General features: G+C 40.4%; 1 protein-coding gene across 3 annotated transcripts in view; it reads right to left on the bottom strand.

The window, feature by feature from the left end:
* LOC142152057 (glyoxylate reductase/hydroxypyruvate reductase-like) overlaps nt 1–4,244 on the bottom strand; it is a 44,009-nt gene extending 39,765 nt beyond the window's left edge. Inside the window, exon 1 of one of the 3 annotated variants that reach the window (XM_075208290.1) lies at nt 4,034–4,244. In XM_075208290.1, the coding sequence (XP_075064391.1) occupies nt 4,034–4,200 (167 nt within the window). In that variant the 5' untranslated portion in view covers nt 4,201–4,244. The remainder of the gene's footprint in view (nt 1–4,033) is intronic. The other 2 variants (XM_075208306.1, XM_075208298.1) reach the window with 2 other exon arrangements.
* Nucleotides 4,245–12,077: the final 7,833 nt, after the last annotated feature.

Genomic DNA, 12,077 nt, shown 5'->3' with positions numbered 1-12,077 from the left:
TTTCCTAATCTTATTGGCTATTTGAATGCAAACATATATCCGCCAACATGATGGAAAACGTATGACTTTAGTACATCACACACGAATGTGTCTGTGTCACAGGTTCTCAAACTTAACCCTCAAGAGCTAACAACAGTTCATGTTTTTAGGGTTTTCTTTAATCTTGCACAGGTGAGTTAATCTATTTTTCTGGCTCAGTAATTATCATTCATATGAGTATTGAAGCCAACCAGAAAAACTGTAATGGACCCTCCAGCTCACTTACAGGGGTTCTGTGCACAAAGCAGGCCTCCTCCAGGAGCTAATCTTTCAATGGCAGTCACTATCTTGGATTCAGGTCTGCGCATGCACAGACTTGTCTTTTTTAATTTTCTATATTCAGATATTGGCTAATTGGCTGACACGCCCTCTTATTCCCCAAACTATTTAAGGCACCTGGGCTCTTTAGATGGGGCCAGATCTTCAACTCCTGTAGCTGTAAAGCTGCTGGACTATTTGGCTCCTTTGTATCCTGTATCTATCCTTCATGACCTGGTATCCAGTATCATATGCTTCTCAGCCAATACTAGTATCCTGTATCTGTGTCTATTCACCAGGTCCTATCATTCAGCATCATATACTCTCAGGATATGACACTGGATGTCAGCAGTAGTCATTGCTATTTAGTAGATGCTCATATCCTGTGCTGATAGCCTCTCAACTTATCCTGGTAACCTAATATCCAGTATTCATTTATATCCTGAACTCTCTTTGTTGGCTATATAACTTCCCCTGTCAGTCTTGCCTGGTAGAGAGCTGCACGCTGGTGGGTGAAGCAGTAAAGTCAAAATCTCCTTTCAGGGGTCCTTGGCGAAAACCTTCATCTCATTAGACTCTGTGGTGGGTGGAGTCAAACCAAGCTGACTGCGAAGAATCCAAATTGTCCCTGTGAGTTCCAGAACAGACATATTTTAGAGCTAGTGGAAATCTACTATATAAAAGCCTAGTGGCGTGTGTCTGTGTGTGAAAAAAAAAAACCCAAGCTGCAGTGCCACCTGCTGGGCGAAGTTATACACTGACCTACTAAATTCTTAGTGTGTGTGGAAAAAAAAACTCAGAAAGGGCTGAAATTTGGTATACTAAGATGTTTTTAATTTGTTAATTGTTAAGTGTTTATAAAGATTTTAAAAAAATATATATATATTTCTTGAAGGAGAAGTGACAGTTGGGAGCGGTTGGTGGTTGCAGGGGGTGACAGTGGGGAGTGGTTGGTGGTTGCCGGGGGTGACAGAGTGAGAGGAGTGTGATACTCAGGACCGCTGAGAGAGATCCCTGTGTCTGGATAGACATCTGGATAGATGTGGCGATAAAGATGAAGGATGAGGTGATGGAGAAAAATGATGAGGTGGTGACATGTGGACAAAACCACGTTAATAAAGGCCGCTTACGTCGGGAAGTAACGCTCTTCCCCTGAGGAGGCCTGGGCTATGGCCCAAATGCATGACAAGAACCTTTTTAACACCTTAGATAGCTTGATTTGACTAGAATGCATGAGTATCATGCACGGGTTAACTTGTGGATCCATATACCTTTACATATCAGATCCAAAAGAGAAAACTTTCTGTAGAAATAACCTGAGTCTAAAAAAGGATTTAGCACTTGAAATGATGTAATATAAACAGTCATTTTGTGTCCCTGAAAATGAAATTGTAATCAGTAATTTTTCACCAATTGGAATTTTGTGTCTCTGGAAATGCTACAGAGAGTCTCTGGGTTTCCGAAGATAATATTCAAGATGAACATTTTAAGGGAAATATGTCAAATTATAGCTATGTTTAGCGAACACGTCATGATGAGGGTTGTACTCCACCAAGATCCACCTAGACAGGATTACACTATATATAACATGCTTACTTGCACCTGCCACCAAGAGGTGTCCTGGTGCATTTTCCAGCCCCAGTGTGGCTGCTTCTTATGGCCACTTCTCCCAGATTGTGTGCACATCCTCTGCAAAAGCCACTGATATGCGTGCTGCCTAGGGTTGCATGTAGTTTCTCCAAAACCAGGTGTTACACATGCAGTTTAGGTGTGTTTGGCTGCCCATATCAATAGGAAGCTACAGGAGCAAAAGCTGTATTAACAATCCTGCTCTGATGCCATCCTCTGCCATCTTATCACTGGTGTGCCACCAGGGGAGACCCATACAAAATCTAACCCCCATCCTATCAGTGCTCCTCACTTTAATGACAAGTAACTTCTACTTGAGTGGTCCTGTGTCCTTCTGCTTCTCAGAGATATATGTATGACTAAGTAGAGACGCTGTGATCACTCTCCAGTATTATATATTCCCCCACATCAAAGCAAGAGCAGGAAGCAGAGATTTCTATGTACTGTATGGGACAGACAACAGAGTGAGCACCCTATGCTGTGTTTTGGAGAGGATGGAGGTGATATCGATACTTACGGAGCTTCTCCATTCCCTGGTTTTAGTAATCAGACTTTGTACTGTTTCCGGAAGGATTTAAAGCAAAATAATGTTTGATAAATAGGCCTCTTACTGTTCTAGCTGTCAGCTCAGACAAGAGACATCCGAGTAGAGGAATTGTATCAGTTAGTGACAATCCATTTAATACTCTACACTCTATATATAGTGTAACTTCTGGAACAGGCCTGTCCAAGAGTTACACTGATATAGAGTATGCTGCTTAGTTTCACAATTTGCAAGCAGTCCAAGCAACACAGACAGTGTGTAAACTAAGAATTAATAATTAACCATAGCTTTCACCTAAATAACTCAGACCTCTAGATAAACCTGTGTCAGGCTCTACAACAGGTTAGGAAAGTTTGGCTAACAAATCCCTTTATATTTAGCTACTTGAGAGTGCCACGACATTACTCTTCGCTTATGACTGCTCATCTTAAATTTTTTTGCTGGTGGAAGAAACAATACCTATTTTTTGCTGAGTGTCTGTCCATTTTCTGACAGTAATAGAGAAAGGAAAGCTAATGAGCAAGCAATGTTAGCCCTGATCTATTAACCTGTGCCAAGTATACTGGTAGCTATCATCACAGTACGCAATCGTGCTGTACTGAGAACTGTGCCGCTGGCTTCAGCCAACAACATAGATAAAATGTGTACTCAGAACTCAAATATTAAAATTGCTGTAGAGAACTCCTTAGAATGAAAGTAAAATATACTTCTGTATATATGAATATCAGTACAGTGTGAGCTTGGTATATCTCTGCAGTACCACTGAACTAAAATACAATTTTTTTTATATGAAATATATATGTAAATGTTCTGACATCTTGAAAGAACTTGAAAATGTTAATATTGTATTTGTTATGCAGCTGGGTCTCCAGTTATTGTTCTGGGTTATCAGATTCAGTCAATTAAAAGAAGGGACATAGGATTTATTTTTATTTCAAATTTATTTAGTGTCTAAATACATAGGTTTGCTCGTGTTGAATATTGCACCATATTTATCTTGTGAATCTATGACGTAGAAAAGACACAACATTGAAATTAGCAGCTAACGCCAACTCTGTGTGATGAAATCCTGTGCTGCCATGCAAAGTAGGAAACGTCTTCTAGTTTCGTCCATGGTAATTAATTTAAATATGGGTGCACATAATTAAATCTAATTTTTGCTTCTTACATAGGTGCACAAATGTTAGCAGTTAGATATTCATGAGGAACATGATTGCCCATCAGCGAGAGCAAACATTTGCACCTCCACAAATGATTCCTGTGCTAGGCTGCTTGCAAAACTAGACAGAAGCAATGTTGCTTGACATTATAACAGAGACTGTGACAATTAAATGTGCTGTGTTGGCTGGTCAAAAAAAGTATCCCGACACTCATTTCTATCTCTGCAACTTTTCTTCCAAGCAGAAAACTGCTTCAATGTGATAAAATAGTGATCTGTGTTACACTTTGCTAATACAATTTCCATTATTACTTGGTTGGTGTAAATGTTCAGGACGGCTGGTGAATAGGATCACACCAACCAATATTTCTAATTTATTAATTAAATATGAAATTATCACTCACCTTCCAGATTGCTGGAGAATTTTAATACCATCTGGCGGTATCCTTCTGGTTACAAATATTTTTGGTAAGTGTTTTCCCGAAGCCTTCATTGCTTGTGAACTACAGCAGGTGTGAAGATCTGCAACTAAAGTCCTGAGCAGAATTTTCAAATGATGTGAAGTCCACATCGCACGCAAGATGATATTAGCACAATTTCTGGAGGACTTTGGCTCTCACTTGTGCCAGCTGAGCAAGTTTGGGGTTTTGTGTAAACAGTGAAAGTGGGAGGAAATCCAAATTTGTAGCCAATAAAAATTGTCCATGTCCCACTTACACCCATGAACTCTTTTCAGTGCTGGTAGATGATTAATTGGTTATTGTACAAAAGTCTGTTACATTACTAATTTGTTCTGCCAACTAGCTGGGATCCTAATCCACCGTCATGACCTCAGACCTAATGTGGTATTCAGATTTTGCTATTTAAGTAAAAAAAAAGTCACATTTATGCCAATATTGCAACACCATTGTAATAAGGGGGTATGAAACACAAAGTGCTAACCCTTTGTTGCCCAACCAAAACTTTCGTGATTTTCTGTCAACTGGTTGACCACTGTTTTGCTGAGAATTAAGAGACTTGGAGAGTAGCAACTTAAGAGTGACTGCTAGATATCCTAAGCATATAAGTATTCCAAAAACATGTAGGGTCTAAATCATTATGGTAAACAAATCATAAAAAGGAGTAACTTTGCACCTGGGCAAAACCATGTTGCATTGGAGTGGGAGGTAAATTTAAAATGTAGGGACAGATTTATAGTTGGGGTAGGGCATGTCCTAGATCAACTTTAAATTTCAGTGTAAAAATAAATATATGAAGTATTTGTGCACTAGATGAGAAAACAGAGAGTATTTAACTTATGTGCAAAATAATAAACGAATTTGCATCCCTTGTATTTTAACATGGCTTGTCCCAGAGACTCCTTTTTTGGCCTTACTTTTCTTAATGACTCAGGCCCGTAATATTTAATAAATAGCTGAACAGTGCTGACTACACTGGTATTTGATACATATGATGCCTACCGATTTAATAAAACTGCATTATCACAAATTATCTATGTAAAAAAAATTCCAATATGTTATACACAATCCAAATGGGAAAAAACAAACAAAAATACAAATTAAAAAAACCTCTAAGTTAAACATAACTAAAATAAAACATTATACCAAATAATTGGGATAAATAATATCCAAAATAATATCCAAGCACTAAACTGCTTTAATGTGATAAAATAGTGATCTGTGTTAAACAAATGTATTTTTCTCAAATGTCCACTTTGACATGTGTGTCTAAACCAAGGTAAAATATTCACATATAAATTATGCACACCAGGTTAAAAAAATGAATAAGTTACAGGGCTTTAAATCTTTGATATAGTATCTACAATTGTTGTGCAGCTGTATGCTAGCTACTGTTTACTGTTGTCAGTGATTTCAGACAAAAGGTGGCTGATTGCAATGTACAGACCTACAGAGAAGAATGAATGTCTCTCTGTTTTGTATTGTAAAACGGAAGTGCCGGTGTGCAGACACTTCGGAATTTATAGCAGTCTGCAATATAGTGTTTTCGGAGATGTTCTGTGTCTCTATTAATGTAAGTCAGAATTTCAACCAGGTCGCTCGGATTATATATGTCTATATACTCAGTGTCGTTATTAAAAGCATTGCAGTAACGTACCCCACCCATAAACAGGTACAGGAACATAACATCAGCTTTAGCCAGTAAAGCCATATGTTTATTCATCCATACTATTACAGTTATAACAGGGTAACGCATTAGGTTGGATATAAGTGTTAATCTCGATTGACACTGGCTTAGCAGAGGTGCAGAGTCTAACAAACCCCCTGGTGTTCACCAAGAACCGCAGCAAGGCGGGATGGGCTTAGCTGCCGGGAGTTCGCAGGTCACGGTCCTCTGGTCTGCCTCTGGATGTAGCATTAGCGGATGAGGTGAACAGGTAGTCACATGTAGTCAGACAACCGGATCTGGTACACACACGGGTGGCACTGTACAGAATCAGCAGGCAGTCTCAGCGTGAGGGGATTCCTTGGTTCAATACACAATCAGGCAGCTGAGGTACAAAAACAGCAGACAGGAGCAATGTTCGACAAGCCAGGTCAGGAGCACAAGATAACAGCAGTGGGTAGTCAGCAAGCCGGGTACACAAACGTAGAGGAATCAGAGAAGTCAAACAGGCAGAAATGGTACACAGGAATCAGATCAGGAACAGAATGGCACAAGGATCCATGAGGAATAGAAACCAGGAAGCATACAAGTTGCTCTGACACTCGAGTGTCAGAGTGAGGTTTCAATAACCAGCAGTTCAAAATCCCCGCCCTGAGCAAGCGATCATGTGACCGCCAATACCCGGAAGTGCGGCTTCCGATCGCAGAGAGCAGACAGCGCTGGAGCGAGGACAGGTAAGTTTATGACAAACAGTTGATGGAGAGTCAGCACTATTATCAATCAAATACCCAAGGATGGCTGTACACTAATCCAGCATTTACTGCATCTACCAACATTTTTTATATTGTGACAAGTGTACACACATTTGCTATATATTAATTTTTGTGTCTCATGTATCAAACTAGTATTTCCCTATAGATAGTAAACTTGTGAACAGGGCCCTCTTAACGCTTTGTCTGTCTGTTATTACCCTATTATGTCAGTAGTATCATATAAAATAAAGATTCTCTGATGCGATCGGTGTGATCAGGGCCACCTTCAGAAATCATGGGGCCCAGTATGGGCCCCCCCCCCCCCCCCCCCGATGAGCGCCCCCCTGCAACACATACTTACCTGGGGTCCCGCTGTCTTGCAGTCCGCTCTCCGCTACTCTGTCTTCAGCCTGGCTGTCACCAGGCACCAGAATGCGATCGCAGGGGTGCAGGAATCATTCCCCCTGCGATCATGTGATCTGCCTGTGACAGCCAGAGCACATGATCGCAGGGGAATGATTCCTTCACCCCTGCGATCGCATTCTGGTGCCTGGCTGTCACAGTGACAGCCAGGCTGAAGACAGAGTAGCGGAGAGCTGACTGCAAGACAGCGGGCCCCCAGGTAAGTATGTGTTGCACTGTTGTACCGGGCCCCATGGTGAGCCCGGGCCCGGTACAACAGTACCCCCTGTACCCCCCTGATGGCGGCCCTGGGTGTGATTCCAAAATTATAGAGGTTTTGTTCACAAAGAGTTACAAGCAAAGTTTGGCATACATACGCTTGCGTCTGTGGCACCAACACAAGCTTCTATCAGAACACTCTGGTTTCCAAAGTCAGAGGTGAGCAATTTAAACATTGTACAGTTGTAAAAAGCAGTGACATCACAAAGATACACAGTTACAGAATCAAGGTCCACCTTCATAGGTCGATGGGCCATGACCTCCCAAGAACTCAGCATGTCATTGGTTGATTCCTCTGGTCATTGTTCCTTGAGATAGCCAGGTGTCCTTCCTTAGACTTTCACCCCTGGACCTGTATAAATCAGGTTTTTTTTATGACCTCTCTGGAGTTGCTATTTGTTATATGAAAAGTAATATTAGTTACAACTAGTATTAGCAACATACGAACGCTACATAAATAATACTGGAAATGTTCTCATGCGAACACAATGAGGCCAAACTCGATGTAATTAATATGTTGGAAACATTAATTAGCTTTTTCACCACATATATCTTATATTAACTAAAATAAATAGGTTAAACTTATTTGCATGTTGTTATTTGCTAAAATAATCATTCAATTGAGCACTAATCGCATCACAACCAATATTAGTGTACAGAAAATATTGATTACCACTTTCATCCAATTATTAAACTTCAACAACCCAATATTGTTTTTTAATGTGTTTGTCATAAACCGCTACAGAGTATGTTGGCGCTATATAAATAAATGTTAATGTCAATAAATCTTGGTTGTAACTAAAACTCAAATCCTTTCCATTTCAAATTATAATTCATATAGTATATCTTAATGTATTTTAGTATATCTTAACTATATCTAAACCAAAGCTATTCATTTACAGCAGCTTTATAGCAAATCATGGATTGCCCTTAAAAATGCTAGCTAAGAGCTATATATATTCAGAGATCATTTTTCCTTTGATAAATGCATCAGAACACTATTTATGCAAAAACTTCTATATTGTGTTAATAGCTGACTATTATAATCACATTATTAATTGTAAATACATAATGAACATTTGCTAAAGCGTTGCACCACTGGCCGCCTTTCTTCATTAATTATGGGCCTGCCATGTGTTTAGAAAGATTACATTCTACACAATGTAGCCTTTGTGATGTTCACTTTATCGGTCATCCACGTAGCAACAGAATAAATACAATGGATGCAAGTGTTGTTATTGGCATTTCTTAGTAACCAAAACAAGACCAATTACATTTTACACTTGTAAAACATAAGAATCCAGCATTCCCCCTGTGACTTGTATAGAACCACACAGCACTGGAACTGGAACTGTCAGATTTTCTTAAACATTGACATGTAGAATTGGGTCGCATGAAAGTGCAGGCTGATAGTGACCTGTGTCTCCAGATAGTACAAAAAAAGACCAGTTATTACCATGATTTAAAGGTGGAAATCGAATGTATGATCAGCATAAGCAATTGTCAGGATGTACAAGGAAAGCACTTAGTTTATGAGGTGTACACTGTAGTTGATGCAATTTTTTATGTGTCTCTCCAGCCAGCCTGGTCTTCAAGGCCTACTATGACCAATTCACCTGAGGTAAGTGGAGAATTGGGGCATGTTGTTTCCAAGACTTTCATTACTGCCTATATTCCTGTAGTGGATCTGGTAAGTTCTGCTGCCAATCAGTGTCTTCTCTGCACTTTATTCTTTCACTACTCTATCTCTCTGACACTCTATTTAATCTCTGTATAATGCTTATCCCCACTTCAAACCTCAGACTAAACCCCTATCCTGACTTTTACATTCCTTTGCCAGCTTTCTGACTTAATCACTTTCTTCCCCTCTCTCTACTTACTAGCTGCCACGGGCTGGAAATGCTTTAATGGTGCGGAAAATTCCGACACCTAGGAGTCCTCCACTTAAAATCCAAATGTGTGAAGTTATTCAGGTGTCCGTCACTAGACTTTCACATCATTGCGACCTCTATTACTTTTAATTTAAAGCGGCAATGTCAGGACCTCACAGGTTAAGTGTTTAAACACCTAACCCGACATTGCCGCTTTAAAATGGAAAGCCTGTGAGCGAAATGTGCGTTGGTGTCGTTCTGCTACCCACTTGTTACCCGTTATTATTGAACCCCCCCCATTTTGATCGCTCCCTAGCATACTTTAGGCAGGGACCCTTCACATATTTGCGATCCAGGGGATAGACATAAGGGACTAATATTCAGACCTCATGCCTTGAAATCTAACAGCTATAATGCTGCTTTTGGTTTACCGTTGCTCTGACATTGCCACACTCCCCTGCAGATCAGGTTATTGCTATTGCTTTTGATTGCTTCGGAGACAACCATATATAGATCTAATTATCCTTCATTTATCACATAGTAGCAACACTATTTTCAAAAAGGATATTAGTAATACTCTTGAGAAGTAGTATCATATTATTGTTATTACTAGGTTACATATACTTACCTTATTATGGGAATTTATACCATCATGATTTTTTATTTCTTTTCAGGAAGCAGAGCTTATGCAATAGAAACTATTGCATTTTAATTCACTATTTCATTGCATTTTTATTTTTCATAATTTTTTTTTTTTTAAACTCTTTATTTAAAGAGGAAACAACAGGAAAAACACAATCAACACGTTTGACAAAAAAATCTTAACATTCAAGATGTCTCCTCTATGTTTTATACTTTTATATCATGGGGAATGGGGGTGAGGGGAGGGGGAAAGAGGAAGGAGGGACAGGAGGTAGAAAGGCACAGTACTGTTAACAATATTGTTGATAAGTAAATTAGCCAATTTGGAACATTGCTAGGAAAAGCTACGCCACACGGCTACATTGACTACCAAAAAGAAAACTAGCATACAAACATTACTCACCAGCAGCACACCATATCCAGTCTGGGGGGTCCGGAGGCGGCCCAAAAGCTACATTCCCACCGCAGGAGGGGGAGCCATACTGGAAAGGCAGCTACGGCTTTCCAGTAAAAAACACGTGGCCCACACCTTATCGAAGTTATATGACTTATCATGAAGGTAACACGTTATACTCTCCATGCTTGCAACATGTCCTATATAGGACCGTAATTCCTGCATAGAGGGAGCCCTAGGGTCCTTCCAATGTTTCGCTATTAGAGTTTTAGCAGCTGCCAAGATGTGGGAGATAAGCTTATTAGAAGGCCCGCTCTCATCAGGTATAGGGCGAGAGAGAAGGAATGACCAGGGGTCCTTAGTTATCTGTTGTTCCGCCACAGAGTTTATAAGCGTAAGAACCATGTTCCAGAAAGGAACTATGCGAGGGCAGGTCCACCATATGTGTAACATCGTACATCTCTGGCCACATTCCTGCCAGCAGCTCGGAGTGGTCGTAGGAAACATTCGAGACAGCTTATCAGGAGTATAGTACCACCTATAGTACACTTTGTAGGCTGTTTCCTTAATTAGTGTGGAGATCGAGCTCTTGGCGATCCCCTCCCAACACGAGTCGTCCGGAGGAGGTCCCAGATCCCTTTCCCATTCCCGCTCATGTAGGCCTGGAGTATCGAAAGTGTAGTCTATGAGCCAATTATAGATCTGGGAGATCATCCCTTTAGTGAGAGGGGAATGTAGACACATATACTCAAAAGAGGTCGGGGCCCGGAGAGTCTCCTGGGGGGGCATGGACATGGCGAAGTGTCGGACCTGGAAGTACTTAAAAAAAAAGGGGACGAAACGGTTCAAAGCTACGATGAAGTTCCAACATAGAAGCCCAAGTTTGATTGACCACCAGGTCCGAAACCACCCGTATTCCCGCCCTTATCCAATGTTTAAATTGCTGTGAATTGCCAGGAGGGAAGTGTGGGTTGCCCCAGAGAGGAGTCAGAGGTGAGATAAGGGAGGACAATTTATATTTGACCCGGCATGAGTCCCAAAGGGACAAACAGAATTTAAGGAATTGGAGAGAGGAGGCCGCTGGTGGTCTATCCACATTGGCCATGCCCCAGAGTGATGCCATAGAGGGGACCCCAACATAGTGGGTCTCCAGATCCACCCAAGCTATGGACTGGTAAGGGGCATAGGTTACCGCCACCTGGGTCAGATGGGATGCCAAATAATAAAATTTAATGTCTGGAAAACCCCTGCCTCCCCGAGCCCTGGGTTTCTTGAGCACTGCTACCGAGACTCTAGGGGGCTTGGCACGCCATATAAACTTCAGGAAGGAGGAATGCAAATCTCTGAACACCGAGTCCGGAACCCTCACCAGGAGAGTCTGAAAAAGATATAGAAGCTTAGGGACCAAGTTCATCTTAATAGAGATAATCCGCCCCAGCCACGATATGATATAGCTCTTCCAAGTCCTGTTTGATTTTTGACATTTTTCATATTTTTTAATAATCTCATGATCTGATTTGTCCTTATTTTAATGCATACCTAATAAAAATTTTATATTTTTATCAATTGTTATCCCAGAGTGCCCCACAATTACACTCTGTCCTCTTGCTATTATATAACTCAGGTATTCTGTAATAACATGTCAGCAGTCATTTTAATACAAGATAAACAAGTGTAACAAGTTATCACAAACAAATCTGACATCAAAAGCAGTAAGGAGCTGTGAGCCATAGATGAATGCAGCTCTAGGGTTGCCTGTTGCACATTGCTGGTCCAGAATGTGGAATGTGCCATAGCTGTGTCTCTTGGCTTTGTTTGAGTAGGATTATTAAATGTCCTGACAAACATTTAAGAAAACTTAATAACTAGCAGTTGGTAAAAACAGACTGAACATATTAATGCAAATACATACACACAATGCAGTTTATATGCATTTTTACTTATTTTTTTTTTAATATGTAATAAAATAACATTACAAAATCAG

This window comes from Mixophyes fleayi, chromosome 1 (genome assembly GCF_038048845.1).
Source record: "Mixophyes fleayi isolate aMixFle1 chromosome 1, aMixFle1.hap1, whole genome shotgun sequence".
Lineage (NCBI taxonomy): Eukaryota > Metazoa > Chordata > Amphibia > Anura > Limnodynastidae > Mixophyes > Mixophyes fleayi.
This window is presented reverse-complemented; position numbering and strand designations above follow the sequence as displayed.